A 21,111-nucleotide genomic window follows, 5' to 3' on the forward strand; every position below is an offset into this window, starting at 1 on the left:
ATCCATGCTGGTTTTTACTTTATATCCACCATGACTCTTTAAAGGCACACAAATTCATCCATGCTGATAGATTCTAGCCTCTGGGTGTTTAGTTTTCAATTTGCCTTACGAAAAACAACAGTGTATGAATCATAAATTGACTTCTTTCTTTGACTGTGTAATTGGGTGTGAGCCAATACCATGCTTATCATACAATGGGCAAACCACATGCTGGGTTACCTTAGGAAAAGTATGAACAGCAGACAGAGGGAAGTTATTACCTCTTTGGCATGGCACTGGGAAGGGCTTGCTTAAAATATTGTGTCCTGTTTTGGGCCTTTAAGAGATACTGAAAAACTGGAGAGTGTTCAAGGTGGTCAGGGTTCTAGGGCATGTGAGCCATGAGGAGAGCTGGAGGGAGCAGGGCCAGTTTAGCCTGGGAAAAGAATGTGCAGGGTGATCTAATTGGAGCCTACAGCTGTAGGGAGGGTAGTTACAAGATTGTGGGGTCAAGACTTAGATAGTACATCAAAGGGCTACAGCTCTGAATTGCAGTATGGGAGGCCCTGGAAAAGCTTCAAGGAAAACTTGCTCACAAGGAGAGTGGCAAAGGACAGGGAATGGTTTATAAGAGAGATGCTGGAACTCCATTCCTGGAAAGGTTCAGGACTTAGCTCCACAAAGCTAAGTTGATCCTGATCTAGCATTGGGGATGGCTCCACTTCAAATAGGGAGGCTGGATAAGAGACCTGCAACAGCCTCTTAAAATATTACAGAAGTGTTGGATTTTGGGCGTTTTTTTCATGCTGCTTTATGCTCTTCAGCAAGCAGCTGTGTGTTGTCACTGACTGTTACCAGCCATTCCTTGCCTTGCATAAAACAAATCTGTATGCTGTTGCAACAAGGGGAAAAGCTCTAGTTTTATTTTAGTACAAATTTGATTATCACATGTCTCTTTTAGAAAAAAATTTTCTCAGGCTAAAATCGTCTGGTTAATAATAGACATCACATTAATCCTGCCAAGATGATGCATTTAAAAGTAAGACTTGTAATGGGGCCTATTTTATCATGTTTCTTCTTGATCTTTCAGGGCAATGCCAGTTGACCACAGCTAGATGCAGTAATTTTCTAATGTAGTCAAAGATCTCTCACTCCATTGCTCTGAAGAGTCTCCAGTACTCCTGCTACATCTGACGTGTCCGGCTTTATTTTGTTGTATTCCCTTGAGCTGTCTTGTCTCAGAATGGCAGTATCCAGAGCAGTTCCTGTGCTCTTCCTTATGTCACTCCTGGGTAATCAGGCACCCAGTCCTCAGCAGTGTTACTTTCTTTTCTGTCTGGTAGAGTTTCCCCCAACTCTTGCAGAGCCAAGTGAGTTTCTGCCATTGTTTTTTCCTTTTTGTTACAGGACTTCTCTATTCTGATGTTGAAACTTTAAAACTGTGAAGTGTTTGAAGGGTTAGTTCTTCTGAAGCCCATTGGGCATGAAGCAGGCTGTGGCATGACAGCATTGTTTTACATGATGAAAGGTTTCTTTTTGCTCAAGTTCTTTCTGACTGTAGTGCTTAGAGCATTTGTCAAATGAAACTCTGGTAAGTGTTGTTTAACTCTAAAGTTAACTCTAAGTGTTGTTTAACTCATGTTCTTTAATGTCATCCTCTTCAGTTGTTTAAAAAAAAAGAAAACAAACTATGGTGTCTCTTTAATACTCCAAAGTAGCCTTAAAAACATTTGATGAACTGAAACAACTGAAGTAAAGCTTATGAATTCACTGTGAACAAGAAGCAAGAAAAATAATAAAATCAGCAGAAACTTTTTGGATAGGCTCCAAGCACTTTCACATGTCAGAAAATTGTTTACTCTGAAAGCTGTACTAAGAGCTAAATTATTGTCTCTTGATAAAAGCCAACTTTTTAGTTATCATCGAGGTGTGCTGCTGAGTCCAGTTCAAGCTGGGGGTGAGTAAGGTGTAGTCATACTCCTGCTGAGCCTGAGCATTTTCAGGTGGTGATGACTGAGTTAAATATTCACCTAGCAGCTACTGCTGTCTTAAATATTATTCCTGTGTATTGCAATTGCAAAGCATGTCTCATTGCAAGTGATGTATTTTTCTAACAAACGCTTCTAGGCAAATGAATGTTGCATTGCTTTGTTTCTCTCTCTCCTGCACTGTGGCAGTGCTTTAGAAAAGCAATCTTCTGCATTGAATTTCAGATCTCTTTCAGCCTTGGCTTCTCTGCTCACCGTAACAAACGCTTGGTGCTTTTGATTAAAGGGCAGTACTTACCCTCCTTCAAACAACACCAAGCTTTCAAGTTTCAAAAAGTTTTATTTGTGGCTTTATCTGTTCTTAATTTTATCACTGTTTGACCATGACCACAAATTCCAACTCTGTTAGTTTTAAAAAATCCCCAAACCTTCAAACCTTGAAAAGGAAACTTTGCACAATTCCGTGACCTTAGCTTGTCATGGTTCATGGGTGTACTGCAAATATCTCATGGTAGAACAAATTTATACTTCAATTCAAACGAAAAGGAAGAAACGCTCTTCCTACAGAAAGCTTATCCAGGTCCAAGGTTTTCTCCTGACACAGGAATAATCCAGTGCAATCAGTTGGGGGAAAGCAGCAGTTCTGAAAGAAGAAAACTATTTGGAGTTACTATTAACAATGAGCTATACCTAAACCAACACACTCTTCATGCTGACAGATAGAAGTGAAATTATTCTGATGTATAAATAGAAGTGTTCTGTGTATTGCATATGATTGGGCCCTACACTGCAAGGGAGAGGGAGAACATTGTATTTCATTTTGGGCTAAAAGCTTCAAGCCAGATGCATCTCAGTTGGAAGGAGACTGGAGGAGAGCAGTAAGAATGATCCAGAGGTCCAGAAAATATGACCTATGAAGGAATGATCAAAAGTTACATTTGTTTAGGCTAGGGAGTAGAAAATGGAAGATGTGAGAACAGTCTTCAAATATGCAAAAGGTTGCTGTAAGGAATAAAGTAATAAATACATTTTTCATGTACCTACTGGGGACAGGAGAGACTAAAAATTCTGTAATTTAACTACTAAAATTTCTGTAAAATAGGCTTAGGGTTTGTCATTAGGAGAACTTCTGAATGGCAAGTGCAGTGACACATTTGGATAGTGGCAGATTCCCTATTGCTGCATATCATTGAGAATAAATCAAACTGTTCTTTATGGATATTTTTCAGGCAGAGTTTATCCTTCCTTTAGGCAAGGGCAGAGTGGGAGCCTTCTTAGTCTCATTTATTATTATAAATATGTCTTGAATGACTAAATATTCTTTTCAGGTCTTCTAAATGTATTTTTTTTATTCCATAAATACATAATTTATCTTTTCTCTTAGTCTCCTGATGACTAGTGCTCTGAAAGATATTTAAATGTGAGTTTGATGTCTCAACTAATTGAAAAGTTGAACTTTAATATTAGACTTTTGACTAGTCAGTAGTAGGAAGCTATTTGCATCCTGGGTACTGCAAAACAGTAATAACAAAGTGTGCAGGCAAAGTAAGTAAGGATGCAAGGTGCAATTTTTCAGTGGCAATTTAATATAAATTTCATCTGAGTAGTTCAGAAGCAACTTATATGAATTATTCCTTAGAAAACTTATTACTTCTGAAAAGTGGATTGGACAGAACCAATTCCAGTAGGTACATGACAAGTTATACATGTTGATAACAACATGTCAAAACAACAACCAAACGAACTATAGCTGGTTTGGTTTGTGTTTTTTTCCCCACAAACACCTCTGCACTGTCATGGTGAAGGATCCCCTTTTCAGGTAAAAAGATATTAAATATATCTGTTATTTCTGTGAAACCTGTAGGAACTTAGTATCTGTGAGCTTCTATCCTGTGCCATGATTCAAGTCCATGGGCCAATTTCCCAAAGTCTCCTCTGGAAAGGAGGATTGTTCTGCTGCATGGAAGTGCCCAAGGCAGCACAGCTGCAAAAGCCTTTTTCAGCCAGGCTGAAAAGCACACCCAAAATGAGGTACATGTAGCCTTCCTTAGTAATTTCTGACATGTCTTTCATCAGGTAGAAATTATTTTATGACAGCTTGTCTCTACTTTAAAGAAGGGCACACACACCATTCCTGCCATGTGCATGATGCCCCAGTACCTCAGTTTGGGGCCATCTCTCTGTGCTGCAGTTTCACCTTCGGTTAAACAAGGGATTGATTACAGAAGTTGCAAAGGCTGCAGGTGTAGATGCACTCTTCTTATTCAGCAGTTTTCACCTAAATCAAGTTAGTTTAGTCTGAGTCATGGAGATTCTTTGTGTTTGACGGGCTCTGTAACTCTTACACTGAAAGTGGGGCTCAGTGGGATTAGGGGATCTGATGGGGGTCACAGACCTGCAGCCATTAGCCAGCAGGTCCCTTGGCACCTGCTGTCCTGCCATAACCACCAGGCCTCGGCTTCACATCTCCTGGGGTCCAGAAAGCTTCAGAGTTGTAGCCTCTGTGACTCTTTCCTTGCCAACATGTTTTCAAACATTCTTGACACAGGCCAGTTTCTGTGTGCAAAAAGGAAAAAAACAAAACAAGCAACCAAACTCTAAACCTAAAACAAACTCCTTGCTTCCTTGAATACAAATGAAGCTTCTCTGGCTTGTTTGTAAAGCTGTTTATTTCTTCCCAGGAGGATGACTAAAGCCAAATAAAATGTGCCAGTAATTCATACACATTTTTCCCTGACTGTACCCTTATCTTTTTCTTCCCAGCCCCAGGCCAATTTATTATTCGCTTCTGGTTGCTATGGTTCTGGAAAATATATATTTTCTATCATCTGTTTATAATATTGACCCATTTCCAGTGTAGAGCTGGCCTGTCTCCTCTCTAGTATTCCAGGATTTTAGATTAAAATTGTATGGAGATTAACTGTGTTTTTTAGCTCTACAAAGAAGTATAAATCAACATCAATTTCTATTCAACAGAACCTGTTATGCAGTGAACTCTGCTGCGTGAATGCTGAAATTGTAGCACAGTAAATTGCTGTAGGTGAACAGGACACTCAACCAAGTGTGCAGGGGCTGCGTGCCTTTATTCTGCAAAGGGGTATGGAAACATTAAGTCACTGGTTCCAATTTAACCCAAGTTTGTCGTGGCCAAAAGCTCTCATCATCTGATAGTTATTCAGCGGTCCATGAGAAATTGGTTGGGTTTTAGCCTAATTCCTCTTAGATGTTTCCCATAAAACAAGCTGTTCTGTGAGCAGCAGCTCAGATCGAGCCTGGGCCTTTGCATTTTTGTGCAGTGTCCTGCACTGCTGCAATAAATCCCCTTCTCCCCATACTGCTGCCTTTGAGCTCACCTCCCCAATACTTCACATCCCTCCCCCCATCTCCTAAGCCAGCCTTGTCACATCCCCTAGCTTCCAGCTGGGACGTACGTGCTGTGAGTGGTACCAAATGATGTGCTGGCTGACAAAACAAACCGGTTGCTGGCGTGAGGAGTGGTTGGCTGATGAGCTGGGCACGACAGGCAGCTGTCAAGCTCGTGCTTCGGTCCCTAACCTGTAGCTGGCTTCCTCTGGAGCTGGATGGCACTGCTGATGTTGTTGGCAACAGAACTGCCAGATGTAACTCTTGTAAATTGTCATGAAAGGCATTGCAGTGAAGTGCTGGCTGCAGATAGACCTGGCCCTTTTTACTCCTTGTTGTAGATCTGGGTTCCCTTAGTAATGTAGGTCCCTTCTGCAGGCTTGCAAAGCTTAGTATTATGTCAGTTTGTATGACTGTAATTTTGGGACCTCCAGAGTCCGATGCTTTTTTCCTCACTTGTGAGGCAGGGATAGACCCAGCTCTCTTCTGTGGGTGGCTGCAGAGGTACAAGCTTGCCAGTCCTTGGAAAGCAGCTTTGCAGTGGCCTTGAGATTCCCTGGCTGTGAACTAGCGTGCAGCTGGTGGCCTGTCCTTCCTCTCTGTGAGTCCTCTCTTGATCAGAGTGGTTTCAGGTGTGGGTGGTAAAATGGGAGAGGGCATAGAGCAGAGACACAGCTGCAAATGGCACCGTGTGTGTGGTGTGCCTGTTCTTCCTGGCAGCACAAATGGAGTTGCATGGCCTTAGATTTTGTGTGATTACATTGACTTCACTTCTCTTCCTGTTTTCAGCAGGAAAGGTGCTGCCCCTTTGTGATACTGGAGGCACCCCAGTGCCAGACTCAGCCCTGCCTTTTGCCTTGGAGCACTGTCACTTTATCAGCCACTGATGGGATAAGCTGGCCATTATTTTTGCTGATTCTTATGGTTTTAGTGAGTAGCATCTTTCTGGCCTTTGTGACTCCAAAGGCCAGAAAGATGGGACCTTGGGCTGCACTACAGAATCTCTTCCCCATACATTTAATTCAGCTGCAGCATAGAAAAGCTTCTGCAGCCCTTTGGCCAGGTTTGAGAAGTGCAGGATGATTTCCCAGGAACTCATGATGAGAGGAAGGGACCAGCACCACTGCTGAGCGACATTGCCTTTTGCTTCATTAGCATGGGTGCTCTGAAGCAGGGCTGGGCATGAGGCTCCTCCCAGTCAGAAGTACAGCAGTAGGAAAGCATGACTGGAACCCCAGGAGTTTCCAAGGACGCCTGTACTATTATTTTACTTGGAAGATGAAAAGTCTGTGTCTTATGGTGTCATTAAGCTAGTTATATAACATAAAGTCTTTTCTCCTCTACCTCCCTAATCTCCCACAGTTTGGGCTTTTTTCCTCTCCTGCAGTTTGTCTGGATTCATGCTTATTTCCTGTGTCTTGCTGTGGAAGCCACTGTTGTCTCTCCAACTTCTAGTTCTTGGCTGGGAACAGGTCTCTGACCTTCTCCAGCCCCAAAGGATAGGTTCACACTAAGGCACGGAGAGACTTTGCCAGGAGCAAAGGCACAGAAAGCCTTTGTTGCTTATAAAAGACTTTGTTGAAATAGAAGGAAAGCTGTCTTCCCCTAGACTGCTTTACTGATTACATAGTATTTCCAGGCAGTAAGTGAGGGATCTCAGTGCTGCCTGAAAGAGAAGGCTTGTTTGTAGCTGCTACTGCAATTTAGATAAAGTAGGTTTAGGCCCAGTTTGAGTTGGCGAGATTTCAACTGATGCTGTCCCTTTTAATTCTGTCAACTCATGTCCTGTTCCTGCCTGGGAACTGAACTTGGCTTGTTGTTTTTCAGCTGTTCAGTACAGGTCATTCAGTTGGTTCATTTAAAAAAAAAAAAAAAAAAAGAAAAAGAAAAAAGAAAGGGGGTGGGAAATTTGTCTTCTCTCTGTGTTTTACATCAGTCCATGTGCCCTGATGCTGCTCCCAAAGGGTCAGAGATGGACACAGCGCCAAGACTTGTAACTTTGATGCATGGTTATACTTAGAAATGCCCAAGTTACTTTAGCATGCATATTGCAGGTGGGCTGCTATTGGGAGAGGGAGGGAAGAAGCTGGCACAGAGACCTGGAGGAAGCTGTGTGACGCATCTCTGTGCAGGGCTGCTGCAGCAGCCCAAGTGGCAGAGGGACAGCCAGCAGGCCCCATGCCCAGGGACGCCTGGATGCTGGCCCTGAGCAGGTGTTTATCCAGAGTGGCTGCAGTTCAAGATCAGGACTGATCTGGCTGTTTTCTGCCCAAAGTGGAGGGGAGCCGAGCTCTCTGCAGGAAGCCTTTTCTTCCATCCTACCCAGAGCCTCCCCACTGTAGGAGAGTGAGGAGGAGCCACCATGTTGGAGACCAGCAAGCTCTGTGAGGAAGAATATCTCTTAACCCTGGAATAAAGGAAGCAGGGGAGAAGCTGCTGAGCCCTGCCTTGGATAAAGGCTCTGTCCCCTGTACTGAAGGAGGAATGCAGGACAAAAGAAACAGTATGGGGAAGGCAGAAAACTCCCCCTCCTGCTGGTGTGAAGTCCTTTGGCCTCTCATATATAAGGTCTTTGTCCCACCCAGCCTTTCCTGGGAAACGGAAGCAACTGCTTTAGCAGTTAAAAGCTTCTGCAGAGAACAGTATTGCCTCCTCCTATGGAGGAGCTGAAAGCAACAACACAGAGGGATTGTTCTGCAGTTGCAAGAGCATCCTCTCTCACTGCCTGTGTGCAATTGTTTGGGATGCACAGAGGAGAGTTTGAAGGTTACACGTACTGAGTAGCCTTCTGAAAAGGACTGTGTTTTCCCTTGACAGCTGCCAAGCCCATGTTAGATGAAACTGCAGAGTAGAGTAACTGCAGACGAACTGCAGAGCTGGAAGTTGGGTTCACTGTTACATATCCACCTTCTTACACATGCTATTGAAGATCTGTGCAGCGAGTGGTGCTCAAACTGTGCTTTCTGACTAACCCACTCTGCCTGTGAGAGTGGCAGTGTGCAGAGCTCATTACAGACCGTCTTCTGACAGCCTCAGAGCCAAAGATCCTTTGCAGCAGCCCGCTCAGCCAGGAGGCAGCAAATGGGCACAGCAGGGGAAGTGTTTTGTTCTTGGTGGGAAAGAGAAACTGGGAGAGTATATGCAGAGGTTGTGGGCAGCCCAGAACCTGAGGGAAGTGGACTCTTGTGCTTTTTGATTTAAAATTAGGGGCTTAAAGGAGTATTTTCAGAACACTTGGGATGGTGTTTCAAACGATGCTCCATAAACAGGCTGTCCATTTTGCATTTGAACCATAAATACAATTCTTGGAACGGAATAAGTGTGTTTCTCTTGCAGTGCTGTAATAGGTTGGTAGAGCTCAATGGTAACTATTTTATGCAAGTATATGTGAATGCAGAGTTTTTCTGTTTCCTGCCCTTTGGCCTCGTGCTTTGCCAAAGTAAAACAAAAGTTTGGCCTGTGCAAGCTTTAAATTCCTGAAAATTTAAGGGAAAATAATCAACCACTAAGAAAAATGACACAGTGCTCTCTTGAAGACCTCTGCCCTCTTGTCCATTACAAGTCCCAGAACTAATGCCTGAGTAATTAGAACCTTTTTCTGAAAGGGTTATAATGTGATAACTTTGTGGATGTTTTCTCTCAGACCATCTCCCCTTTCTTGCTGTTTCTTAAATAATTTTGCTAAAACAGATACCCTGGGGCTGGCTAAGAGTCTCTCTGTCAGATGTCTGTGCTGTGAAGGCTATTCTAGGAAGCTGCTTGTATGTTCTTTGGGTTCTTCAGAGGCAGATCCTGCCTTTGCTTCCCCTTCAAGCTCCTTGAAATCTCTTCAACAGAAATGTCTTATAGATGCATATCTAGGGGAAGATCACAAGTGACTGTACAACTTATGGTGCTCATGGGTCCATCTAGGTATCCTCCCTTCTCAGTGGCCTGCACACGTGCAGGTATGTAGGAGGTCCAACAAGGAAAAAAGTTTTTCTCACCTGCTGCAGTTCTATTCCCTCACTGAGGACATTTAAAGGTTGCCAAGTGCTGTGGGTACCAGTCTTTGTTCTAGTTGCAGCTGGCTGGGAAACATTCAGGTAACTGTAAAACATTCTGGCTTTCCTGTGCTGGAACGCAGGATAAAGTTTTTAAATGGCAGGCAAGTATCTTTCAGACTGGTCATGTGGGGCCACATGATGTGTAAATAAACTGTCATTAAATACCTGTTTTGAGCTGAGTCCTTATGTGACAGGAGATCCTGCTGTATAACATCCTTTCTGTCTCCTGGGCCTCCACCCCATCCTGAGGCTATTTACTTTTTGAAACTTTTGACGATGTAACTGCCATCCCTTAAAGGGGTGCTGCAAAACGCATCTCCTTCAGGTGAAGGATGCAGAAAACTGCTAGCAGTGCAGCTGGGCAGGGGTGGAAGGGTCTCTTGCCTGACCTGGAGGTCAGAATTCAGCAAGCACATCACTCCTGCTCCCTTGTGGTTGCTGGAACAGGAGGATGGAGAAAGTAAAGGGAAGACTGGGGGAGGTGAAAGCACCCCAACCCTGCAGTACCCAAGGGTGATGGGTCTGAGTGATGGGGTGTAGAGGAGCAAGAGCTTGGAGCAGCAAACTTCTGGGGGACTGAGAAGGAACAACTCACATCTGTGTTCATTTTCTTTTTCTGCCATACTCAACAATGCCAGCTAAGTCGTTTCATGCTGCCATGCCTTCTTCCAGCTTTCCCTTTCTGCAGGAGGGAGCCATGCAGATAAATCACTGTGTTGTTGCAAAAGCAGGGTGAGAGATGCAACCTGCCCTGGACAGTGCTTATACAAAGGGGACACCAAACATGTGCCAGCTCCTGGTTCTGCTGATTGTAAGGGCTGCAGAAGCCTGAGGGGAACAGAGCTGAATGAAGTTGTGGGGAGGAGAGGAAGTGTGGGAGGAGGTGGCTGGTGGTGCAGGCTGTATGGAGTCAGGGAGAGGACAGGGGGCCCACCACTTGCAGAGGGTGGGAGTGTGCCCTGGGCACTGGAGTCACTTGCTGGGAGCCTGCTGAGAAATTCCCAAAGTTTGCAGTCATGGAAATTTTATACACACGTAGCATGGGGCAGGAAGAAGGAGCAAGCCAGATATGCAGATCTGTAAGGGATGGAGAGAAATGTCTTGGAAAACAGAAGGGGTAGAAGAGGCTCAGAACCAAATTGGTTACTGTACAATAGCATTTAAATTTTTTTTTCCTATAATGCTGCACTCTGCAGGGTGGGAGAAGGCATCTGAGTGCCTGGGATCTACTCTGTGAGAAGAAAAACAGTATTTGTAACTCCATCAGTGGAAGCTGCAGTACAGTGAGACACACTTTCCATCATCCCACTGCCAATAGTAGTGATGACTCTAAGCACAACACAGATAAGTGAGGAATCACCTTGCCCTGCTGGTGATGTACCCTGGGAAGGTGTGGGGGGCTCTTCATTGGGTTTTCAGTTCAAAGAATTAAATGATCAAGTAAGTTGATATGTGTTTGCATAAATTGATTTGGCTCTTTTGTGAGGGTTGTTAATTTTCCAGACTTAACACTCTGGAGCTGTGCAGTAGTAATCTTTGTATTTTCAACCTGCAGAGCTATTTTTAAAAAATAAGCTGTATCATGCTTCTCTGCTTTCTAACTGTCTCCAAGTCTCAGAGGTCAAGCAGTCCTTACAGTACTGATAATCTGTTTTTTTCCCTGCTATTTTTTTAAAGAACCTTTTATCTAGGATCCTTGTTTCTAAAAGCCCAATTTGAATCCCTGCAGTGGAGCTATTGTTTAATTGTATTCCTGGGATTTAATTCTTCCAAAGGGATCTTCTCTATGCTGCATGTCTGCAGGAGGCAGCAGCTCTGTGTGAATTTGCACCTCTTTGGAGTGCCAGGGCTGGGGCAGTTCCTGTTTCCAAGGCAGGAGATAAGGGGCAGCAAAATTGAACTGAAAAAGAAAAACGGAGGAAAAGCATTTTTTAAACATAGTGCAAATATATCCCAGCTTGGATTCTGCTAATTCCTTGTATATTCTTAAAACATGTTCATCTTGACTTGAAAACAAAATTATAAACTAACTGGCAGTGGGCCCCACAGATTATATCCCAATTGTTTTTTCCCTGTACCAATCCACTTGTGCAGTTCTTTGTAGGTTAGGAAACTAAGCTTGAGATTGAATTTAGCATTAATTATCCTAGTTTAATGTGGCTGGCAAGTGAGTCTAAATAAAGTCTTTTTCTTTATAGTCTGTTTTTTAAAAATTTTTGTCCATATAGTGTGTTACAATAACAGTATTACTTTGAGATACTTAGGCACAACTTTCGTCTTTAGCTCTTGTATCAATTTGTTATAGCTAACATCTTTGCATGCATGCTTATATTTATTATTGAGCTAGTTAGAAATATATTAAGTAGGTCTGGTGAAAAATATAGCTATTGCATTTCAGCATTGGACTCTGTGTTTGCCCTTAATTTCTCTCAATTAATTCTAGCTGTTTGGTCTGCAAAATGGTACTGAAAAACAGCATCAAATCTTACTTGTGACAGATTGCCAGATTACTTTTTTTTTTTAACAAAGCTAGACTGAATATTAAAAATGTGTTGGAGAAAATGCATTTATATAATAAATTATACAGACCATGCATGGGGTAATGGCAATGCAATAAATTACGTTGTTTCTGTAAGTATTGGATAAGCTGCATTCAATTTAAATGTCTGGCTGCATCACTGTCATGCTGGTCAGGAACTCACTGGGGGCCTTTTTAACATTCCTGCACCCATAAGTCATGGAGTTAAAATCCTTCTTTGCTCTCAAATACACAATTTCTCTGAGTTATGCAGGCTGACATCTGTGACTTGCTGCCTGCAGTTTAGCTGAGATCTCTGAGTCAAAATGCAGGTTTGTAGCCCTTAGAGCAGCCAGTTTTCACACTGCTGAACACTGTGGATAATGTAGGTCTGGCTCTGTGAGGGATGTGGTCATCTTGTTTGTGTGCCAGCATCCCCAGTGCCACATGCTGATGCAGATTTACCGGGGTTGTTTTTTGGTTGTATTTTTCCTCTATTTTTAGACCAAGGTAGCAGAGAATTGCCAAGCATTGTACGAGCATAGCTAAGCAACATCACTGCTCTGAGGGCACGATCCAGGTAGCCCTGCTTTTGCAGGGGACAAGCAGGACTGTTTTTTTCAGTATCATCTTGCACATGTTCCCAAATAAAGTGACCATGTAATGATGGCTTGGCTTTCCCCAGAAAAAGGAGGAACAGAAACATGCTCTTGAAGGATATGAGTGTAGAGTGGCTGTTTTCCAAACACCAAGCAAATGTAGTTAGTGTACTTAGGGCTTCTCCCACTCAGTGCTGTATCAGCTTCTAACCTGTAGCACACTGTCCAGCTGGATTTATCTGGCTACTTACTGACCACAGTTTAACCCTTCTGTTGCTGATTTTAGCTGGCATTTGGAAGGAGGAGGTACAGACGAATTGTCAGGCTGCGAATCTGTTCTTCTAATTTAAAAATTTATCTCAAGAATTACATGGCAGGACCATGTCAGAAGGGACAAGTTTCTGGCCTGTGGATTAACCAGGGTGGTGCAATTTGAACTGCCTTGGAGCTAGAGGGGGTGAGGACGGGAGCCTGCATGGACAGGAAAAGGCTTAAAGTTGCCTTGCTGTCTTCTTGCTGGTGGAACAGCATCAGCTCTTTGTTTCCCTCCTTAAGTTGCCAATGCACATGCAAGAGAAGATACTGGACTCCCAGATGCCCAAAGACTGTTTGCCATCTGCTCTGAGTGCAGGGTAGCCAGCTCACTGGAGATGTTCCCTGACTCACTTTCAGCCTGGAGCTGCCTTTAGGATGGAGTTCTCTCTCAGCTCCAGGTACTTCTCTAAGTTTGCTGTCCTTTTCAATTTACTCCCTGTGGCAATTAAGGGAGTAAGGACTCATAGCAGGATCCCATATGTGGAAAGCTGGCAGGTTTAAAAAAGGAATTGAAAATACAGTGGGAAGTAATCTGTGTTTCTCTCTAGAGCTAGGTAGCACCACTTGAGCATAGATTGCATGCATTATACTGTTTATGAAACATCCCAAGGCCAAGAATATGACTTGGTTTTATTTCTTTAGGTATCAGCTATATTTAGTCAAATTAAAGAAGAGAGGAGAAATTCACTCGAAGAAAATACATGAGCAAAGTTAGACAAAGAAAATTTACTAGTCTACAGTGGAATGGTTCCTTCTGAGTTATTTCTCCAGTTCTCATTACAGAGCAGTTGGATAGTAAAGTTAGGAGAGATTGTGCTGCTGAATTATGACTGTTGCTGCATGAAGGAACCTCACCTGCTTTATGTGAGCTGTAAAAGAAAATTGATAATGACATTTTAAAGACTTCAAAATATGGGTGGCTTAACAGAGTGGTCTGGTATAACTGCTGCTTTTGCATAATAGAATAGTACAAGAGCTGATCTATGGCAGATTTAGAGAGTTTTCATTTTTGTAGAGGTAGAGAGAGGCTTCAGATTTGCTATTATAAATTATGAACTAAAATAGTAAGTTTGAATTGAAATGCTTTAATGGTTTCCTTGTTGAGTTCTTATGAAATTGATATCTCCCTATGAAGCAGTTGGATTTCATGGAAATGGCAATCCTCACCAATAAGAAAGAAAAGTCAGTGATTTTTGTTAAAACATAAACTTGCAGGAAAAGAACCACTTTTAAAATTGTGAGGATGAGTCACCTTGCTGTGCTAGGTTTAAGGCTTGTTTGTTAGTGCCCCTTCCAAGCAGGAAGGGTGCAAGAGTCCCAGAGGGTTCTGTGAGCAAGCCTGTGTATTTACAACACATCCCCTGCTCCCATGGTAACTGCTGAAGGATATGGATTTATCCTGGGGCACATTGGGTACTTTAGCTCATCCTGTCATGGAGAGAACATGAAGCCACCTCAGGTTTACCACGAGGCAGAAGTATTCAGCAGCAGTCAGCTTGTGTGCAGTAAATCAGAGCCTTAGTTTACTCTTGAGGATTTGCTGATTTATCCATAGGCTAAAAAAAGTTTGAATTTAACTTTTTAACATATTTTCTTTTAGTTCCTTTGCTTTTAATTTCTCCTGTTGATGGCTAGATAATTTCTGTGCTTTGCCACCTGTTTAATGGATTTGATAATTACCTGGTCATGTCCTGGAACTTTTCTGATGACTGTTGGTTTTACTGTGGTCACCTAAGGAGACGAGGCTTATCCTGTGTGGTGTTCTCATCCCTGTCCTGTTTTGAAAATGTGAGTGTGAAAGATAGGAAGGGAGGATACTCTCCCTGTTTCCAGCATGAGGCAGTAGAAAGTGATTATTTAGCCCTTTGTTTCTGTATTTTCTTAGTTTTTGTGGCTACAAGTCATGTAGTTCAGGCTGTTCCCAGTGCTGTAAGGGTCTTTGTACAAGAGCTGATCTTACATCCCACATGGGGGACAAGGCAGCAAGTGGAAAACTGGGTTTCAGGGTGTAATTCCAAATTTCTTGAACTCCCACAGGTTTTAATTTGGCTTCATGTTATTTGCAGATTTTTTTGTGTGTGATTTAATTGAGTAGTCAGTGTGAATTTTGTGGTGTTCGTGTGTATGCAAGGGAGAGGGAGATTTTCTAAGTGTTCAGTGTTCACATGGACATAAACAGGTGGGTTTCCAGCAGAGACATTTGCATTTGAAAACCTGCTCTAAACGGGCTGGGCTTTCCCAGGAGAAGCAGCACCAACAGTGAAACACAGCGATCGATCAGCATAGAATTGTGTGAGCATTTGATGGGCAAAATGTTGTGGTATAAAGACAGGGCCCAAGAATAAGCTCTTTGTGGCTTTGTTTCATTCCTGAAAACTGTGACTGAGAGGCTTTTATCATTTTAAAAAAATTAATCAGCCACTTTTTGTCTAACTTGGAAAATATTGCAAGATATCCCTTGCAACATTCTAAGGGCCATTTCTTTGATCAGATTTTGATACTAAAAAAAATAATTTTTCATTTGTCCGATTATATTTCCTCAACTCTAAAAGCAAAGTAATATTTGAACCAGTCCTTGCAGTCCCAGAGCTGGAAGCGTGTAATTTAGTGTACATAACCATAAACTCTTTGAAGCAGCTTGCATTCACTATGTTTTCTTTCTTTCCTAATTTTGACTAAGGAAAACATTCCCTTACTTATCACAGCACTTCTGTTACATGCCTCATTTTTCAGGCTAAGTTCCTTATGGTAGTTAGAGTTTATTTTAATTCTTAATCAAATGAGCTGTCCAGGAAATTAATCTGAAAAGACATATATAACAAATGTTCAAACCCACACCAATGGGGACACCCAGTGGAGACACACTGAGTTGCCCAACATTACAGGCAGGAGCAGACCAGCAGCTCCTCGTCAGGGAGAGGACTGCAGGTATTTTTAACCACAGCAGTTCTGAAGGAGCTCTCATTAGTTTACCTGCCTGCTGCTGAGGGCTGCCTTGAAGCATCCTGCCTTTGCTGCCCTTGCACAGTCTGTGCTTGTCGTCGTGGCAATGAAAAATGTCTCTTGGAGAAAAAAAAAAATCTGAAAGGTTTTTTTTTTACTAAAAATTGTCATTAAAGGAATTATTAATAATAAATTTGGTCCTGATGCACAATTATTGCAGTGGGGTGTGCAAGCACCCAGTTCCTTGGTGGTGTTTAATGTGACAGGGAATGAGTTGCAATTCCTGACAATTCAAAAAGTTTTTCTCTTGCTGTTGCAGACACTGCCACATTCATCTATTAGCCCTGTAGATATTTAAGGGGTGTCCTGTTGTCATGTATTTGGAAGGTGATGTGGGAAGGTCAGGTGAAGATCCAGGACCATCCAGGATCCAGGTGCCCAGGGAGGGCACCTCTCTGAATTGGATCCTGCTCCTGTAGCATGGGCGATGCTCCAGCCTCGACAGACAGCAACTCAGATAACCACTGTTTTCCAGTGTGCACTGGAATTCCTAGTCCTCTTCCAGTGGGCAAGGCCTCCTCTCCTGCTGTTGTAAGTGTGGCCTTGGAAGAGACACAGCAAGGACAGCAGCCCAGACTGCTTTCATGGATGAGCTTGGTCAAGGAGAGGGGCACTGGGCCTGCCACTGACTTTGGAAGCAGGCAGGCAGTACTCAGGTCATCCCTGGGGCATTACACCTATCTCAGAGGGCAGAATGTGGATTCCAGGTTGTTTATTTGTGTGTACAATAAAGCTCTGCTTGGACAAGCACAAGACCCAAGATAAAAGCAGTCAGCGAGGCAGCATTACCACGCATGCTCCAGGAACTGCATGCAAATGGAGTGTGCTTTAATTGCTGTGAATGTGGTCATGGCTGGTTGTTTTACTTCTAGTTCACTCAGAAAGCAAGCTTTAGCCTTTCCTGTGATGGGGCAGCATCAGACAGATGGGTTCTGGTGTGCCTTCTGGCATGCACTAGCTGTGGAACATGGGATTATCTGGGGTTTTGTCTTTCTAAGTAGGAGGGGAGGAAAAGAAAGGAATGCCTGCCTTGTTTTGATGCAGTCTGTTCTGACACAGAATGAAATTTATAGCCTATTGGTTTTCTCATTGTTTGAGAAAGAAGAAACATATTAATTATAATTCTGCACCAGAGCTGCCCAGACAACTGGGAGAGAGAGTGATTTTGACTTACACTATCACAAGGTGGGCAGCAGAATTTTTATTAAATATAGCAGGGTAATATTCGTGTTTAATTCAAATTTGAGAATATTTTCTCTGTGGCAAATTAAGAGTGTGAATTGCTGTGGCAGTGGGCATCTAGTATGGCCTGCTGACTTTCTGTGCCTTCTCAAAAAAGGAGACTAATAGTAAATGAGAGACAGGCTAATTTTATTTGCTAGTATTTCCTGTTGGGCTTAATATCAAAGTAGGACAGTGTTTTTTGCCACAGGACTCAAGAGTGGGCAATTTTGAAATCAGTGTTGAACTCAGATGACTCAATGAGATTCCATTCCTGTTTCAGGTGGTTCAGAGGCTCAGCAGAGCTGGCCAGGGGCAGTCACTGTGAATAGTCACCAGTGACTGTTCCAGCCCAGGCTGGAGGTCCCTGCCTGGCAGCAGTCAGGAGCAGCTGCCAGCAGAAGGAATGTTCTAGCAGACTTCACAGACTAAATATTGTTTCTTGTCCTTGCAGAAAACACCTTTTGCAGCGGTGACCATGTGTCGTGGCACAGCCCTTTGGACAACAGTGAGTCTCGAATCCAGCACATGTTGCTGACAGAAGACCCCCAGATGCAGCCGGTGCAGACTCCTTTTGGGGTCGTCACTTTCCTGCAGGTACGGCCCAGCCACCATGGCTCCCACTGCCACCTCCTGGGCCTGGAGTGCAGCTAACATTGTGCTGAGCTGTGTAACTCAGATATTTCTTATCCTGTCTTCAGTTTCAACATGAACATTGAAAAAAAAAATGTTGAGAGAAACAGTTTTAAAAGGTAATGTAAAGATAAATGAAAATTAATTCTATGGTAGTATCGGTAAGTGATCCACTGGTTTGAATGCCAGGAAGAGAAGAGTTTGGAGCAGGACTTGGAGCTGTTTTAGCAGTACTTAATGGCAGAAATGTAGCTTGCAGCACTGACACAAAGATTCTTTAGAGGCTGAGTTTTCCTGTATTGATCTACTGTTTAAGAAAGGTTTGGGTTTGCTTTGCAAAAGAAACACTAAAAAAATCCCTTGTGATTTAACTCTGCTGTTCAGCATGGAGAGCTTCTGTGGCCAAACAGGTTTGCTTGCTTTCCCAAAGTCCTTCTCAGCGATGTTTCTTAGATAGGGGCTGCTTTGGATGTTTTTAAATTGCTTATTGGGTTAATAACCTTAGTGGAAGAGTGGCATAGTTTATGCCAGCTGGTGATTTCTTCAAGCTCTGTGGAAAAGCTTCCATCCTGTGGGAAAATGCAAGTGTCTGTATTTTACAATTTAAGCTTCTAGTTGCTCCCATTTGTCTTTGGCTGTAGTTACAACATGCAAAAGGAAGTCCTGTTACCACAAACCTGCACAGGACAACTGCTCTGCAAGGCTTTTCTGAGGTGCCCAAATGTCTGTGTTTTATCAACAAAAACAAGGTGGGTGTGAGATTAATTAGTGTAAGGTGAGTTGTGGGACCTGGAAGGAGAGAGAGAGAGCCAAGCTAAGCAGGATAATCCCTGGCTGACTCTCCAGCTAGTACTGTGTTAGTCCTCATCTCTTCTTTAGTGCCCAGCTGTCTTGAATCAAAGAACAGTCAGCTTGCTGCATCCTGAGGCCCTTGGCCTCTCATCTTCCACAACACATACAGTTGACTTGGTTTTCCCCTTTGTTTGATGATTGTTGTTATGAATTTATTTTGACCCATGAGGATAAATGATTACAAAAAGCAAAGAATGAATACAAAATAATTTCCTGTTTAGAGTCTTGCTGTTTGTATGTAATTAGCGAGTGAAGGCCCAGGGAGGGGTGTCCTGAGGCAGGGGTGATTCAGGCTGTGGAGGAAGCCTGGAAGATGGGTGGGGATGAAGTTCACCTCCAAGGGCTGCGTCCTGACAAAGTGAACTCTGCAAGGGGCAGGAGAGCTAGGGTGTGCAGAGCTGGGTGCTTGCTGACATGAGAGTTTTCCACGTAGATCTCTATCAGTGCAGTTATGTGCCTACAGCAGAAGGCACATCCTTCACTTCTGCTTGCTGCTCTTCAGAGCTTAGTTTCCAGTTCTCCTCTTTTCTGATAAAAGATCAGTTGAGCAGATTTTGACGAAAAATTCAGTGTTGTTGGAAAAGACTTAAGAATATTGAGGAAGAAAATAGAAGGCCGTGGCAAAAAATATTTTTCATCTCAGGGTGAATCATTGTGCTCAAAGACACAAACCAGTGGTTGATACAGCAGGAAGAAACTGCCTTCTGCTATCAGCTGAAGGGTGTTTCACCCCTTCATTTGAAGCAGCTGATCTCAGCTGCTGTTAGAGAGACATCTGGTATTGCTCAGTGTGGCAGCTCCTATCCTGAAAAGCAAACACATCCTGCATTATACAGGAAGGCAGAAGTCTGCAGTTGCCTGCAGTGACAAGTGGATTATGTGGTGTGTAAGCAGCTTTACTTTATGGTGCTGGGTAAGATGTAACCAGTCAGCAAACTGAGTTGGTCAAGGATTTTATGAGCAGCAAAGCAATCCCATGTGGCAGCAAGTCCCTTGCCTGGTTGAGATTGCTTGTGCAGTGCTGCATTTGCCCCTGGCAATCAGTTGACAGAGCAGTGTTTGTATGTGCTCAGACCCTAACCTGTTTTGCTCTGTCCTGTCTGTGTGGACTTGATTGAAAAGTCAAGCAGGCTGTATATAAACCCTGGTTTGTCACCAGACCCTCTTCATTCGTTAAATTCACACACTCTGTACAAGATTAAATGTTACATAACCAGGGCACATTCACATGGTAAGTGTAGAGAGAGAGAGAACAAGGTCTTGTGGCATCCCACTGTTGTCTCAGGCTCCATTTGTCCTGGTGTATCTGGTTACAGTAAAGAAATGGTGCTTCTCTGTATGGTCACTGTTTGATCCACTACCACATGGCACATTTTCTCCACAGTTCTTTCATGGTTCCCACCCAGTTTAGTATGTCTGTTGTTATTTATTACAGATTGTTGGGGTTTGCACTGAGGAACTGCATGCAGCTCAGCAGTGGAATGGTCAAGGGATTCTGGAACTGCTTCGGACTGTCCCAGTGTAAGTGGGCACATAGCCCATATAGGGGAGTATTTCTACAGAGAAAAAAATCAATTGTTTATTTTTATTAACAATCTTTAACTTGCTGATGGAACTTATTTAATCTGTGCTGTAGCAAGAGATGGGAATTCATTGCAAATCTGTTCTCAGGCACAGACACTTAGATGGCAAATTAATGCATGTGGAAGTCCACATGTTCAGGGTGAAAGAGAATGAGATCTTGAAAGCTTAATTTCCTTCCTCTTGTGCCTGCAGGGTTTTCTCATTGGTTCTTCCTGGGGATAACTGTTACTGGTGACCTTGCTGTTTAGTTCAAAGAAAGGAAGGAGAGGGTCTGGCTTACAAAACTATCTGGAAGTGCTGTCTGAAAGTGAGAAAGTCACTCTCAAACTTGGCCCACTCTTGGTGGGCCAGTTTGCAGCAGGAAGAGCATTCATGAAAGTGAAGTTCACTGTTTTGCCATGGGAGAAATAATAAAGATGATGTTGGGTTGAGGAAGAGATGAGTTTTAAATGGTAAATTATATGTTGATGCTTTGTTTGCTGCCAGGGTGCAGCTAAATCTTTTTGGCTTGCAGGTATTTTGCTTAAACATTTTAAAATTCAGTGGAAGTTATTGCCATGTGATTGTAACTCAAAAGACTTACTTTTTAAAGCAAAATAGTTCTGAATATTTGTTTCTAGGCACAATAGTACACTCTCTAGTGTCACAATAGCCTTGAATTGACTGATTGTTTGGAAGAGCTGAACTTTTTAAACTTGAACTTTTCCCTTTTAGGCACAAGTGCAGATAATTCATGCAAATGCCCTAGAGAAGAGTGAATTTGTCCAGCTGCAAGCTTTGTTTCTGGGTCCCTGAGAAAATAAACACTGCCTGCAGCTCCCTTAGCTCCTCTAAGTCAATGCAGATACAGCACCTCTCTCGTCAGTCTGTTCTCATGTTGGTTTTTGGCTTTTATGCTGTGGTATAAGCACCTTTCCAAGGAAAAAATGAGACCCAAATGTGTATGATTTGAAGGCAAAGCTGCAAGCTACTAAGCCATTGATGTGGAACTGGGGTAAAAGTCTCTTGCA

The 21,111-nt window shown here is 43.0% G+C and overlaps 1 protein-coding gene across 2 annotated transcripts in view; it reads left to right on the forward strand.

Moving 5' to 3' along the window:
* SUFU (SUFU negative regulator of hedgehog signaling) overlaps window positions 1-21,111 on the forward strand; it is an 83,137-nt gene that overhangs the window by 25,951 nt on the left and 36,075 nt on the right. For both annotated transcript variants that reach the window (XM_041415524.1, XM_041415525.1), the window contains exons 4-5: window positions 17,487-17,629; window positions 19,953-20,038. In XM_041415524.1, the coding sequence (XP_041271458.1) occupies window positions 17,487-17,629; window positions 19,953-20,038 (229 nt within the window). The remainder of the gene's footprint in view (window positions 1-17,486; window positions 17,630-19,952; window positions 20,039-21,111) is intronic.

This window comes from Onychostruthus taczanowskii, unplaced genomic scaffold, assembly GCF_017590055.1.
Source record: "Onychostruthus taczanowskii isolate IOZ18803 unplaced genomic scaffold, ASM1759005v1 scaffold5, whole genome shotgun sequence".
NCBI lineage: Eukaryota > Metazoa > Chordata > Aves > Passeriformes > Passeridae > Onychostruthus > Onychostruthus taczanowskii.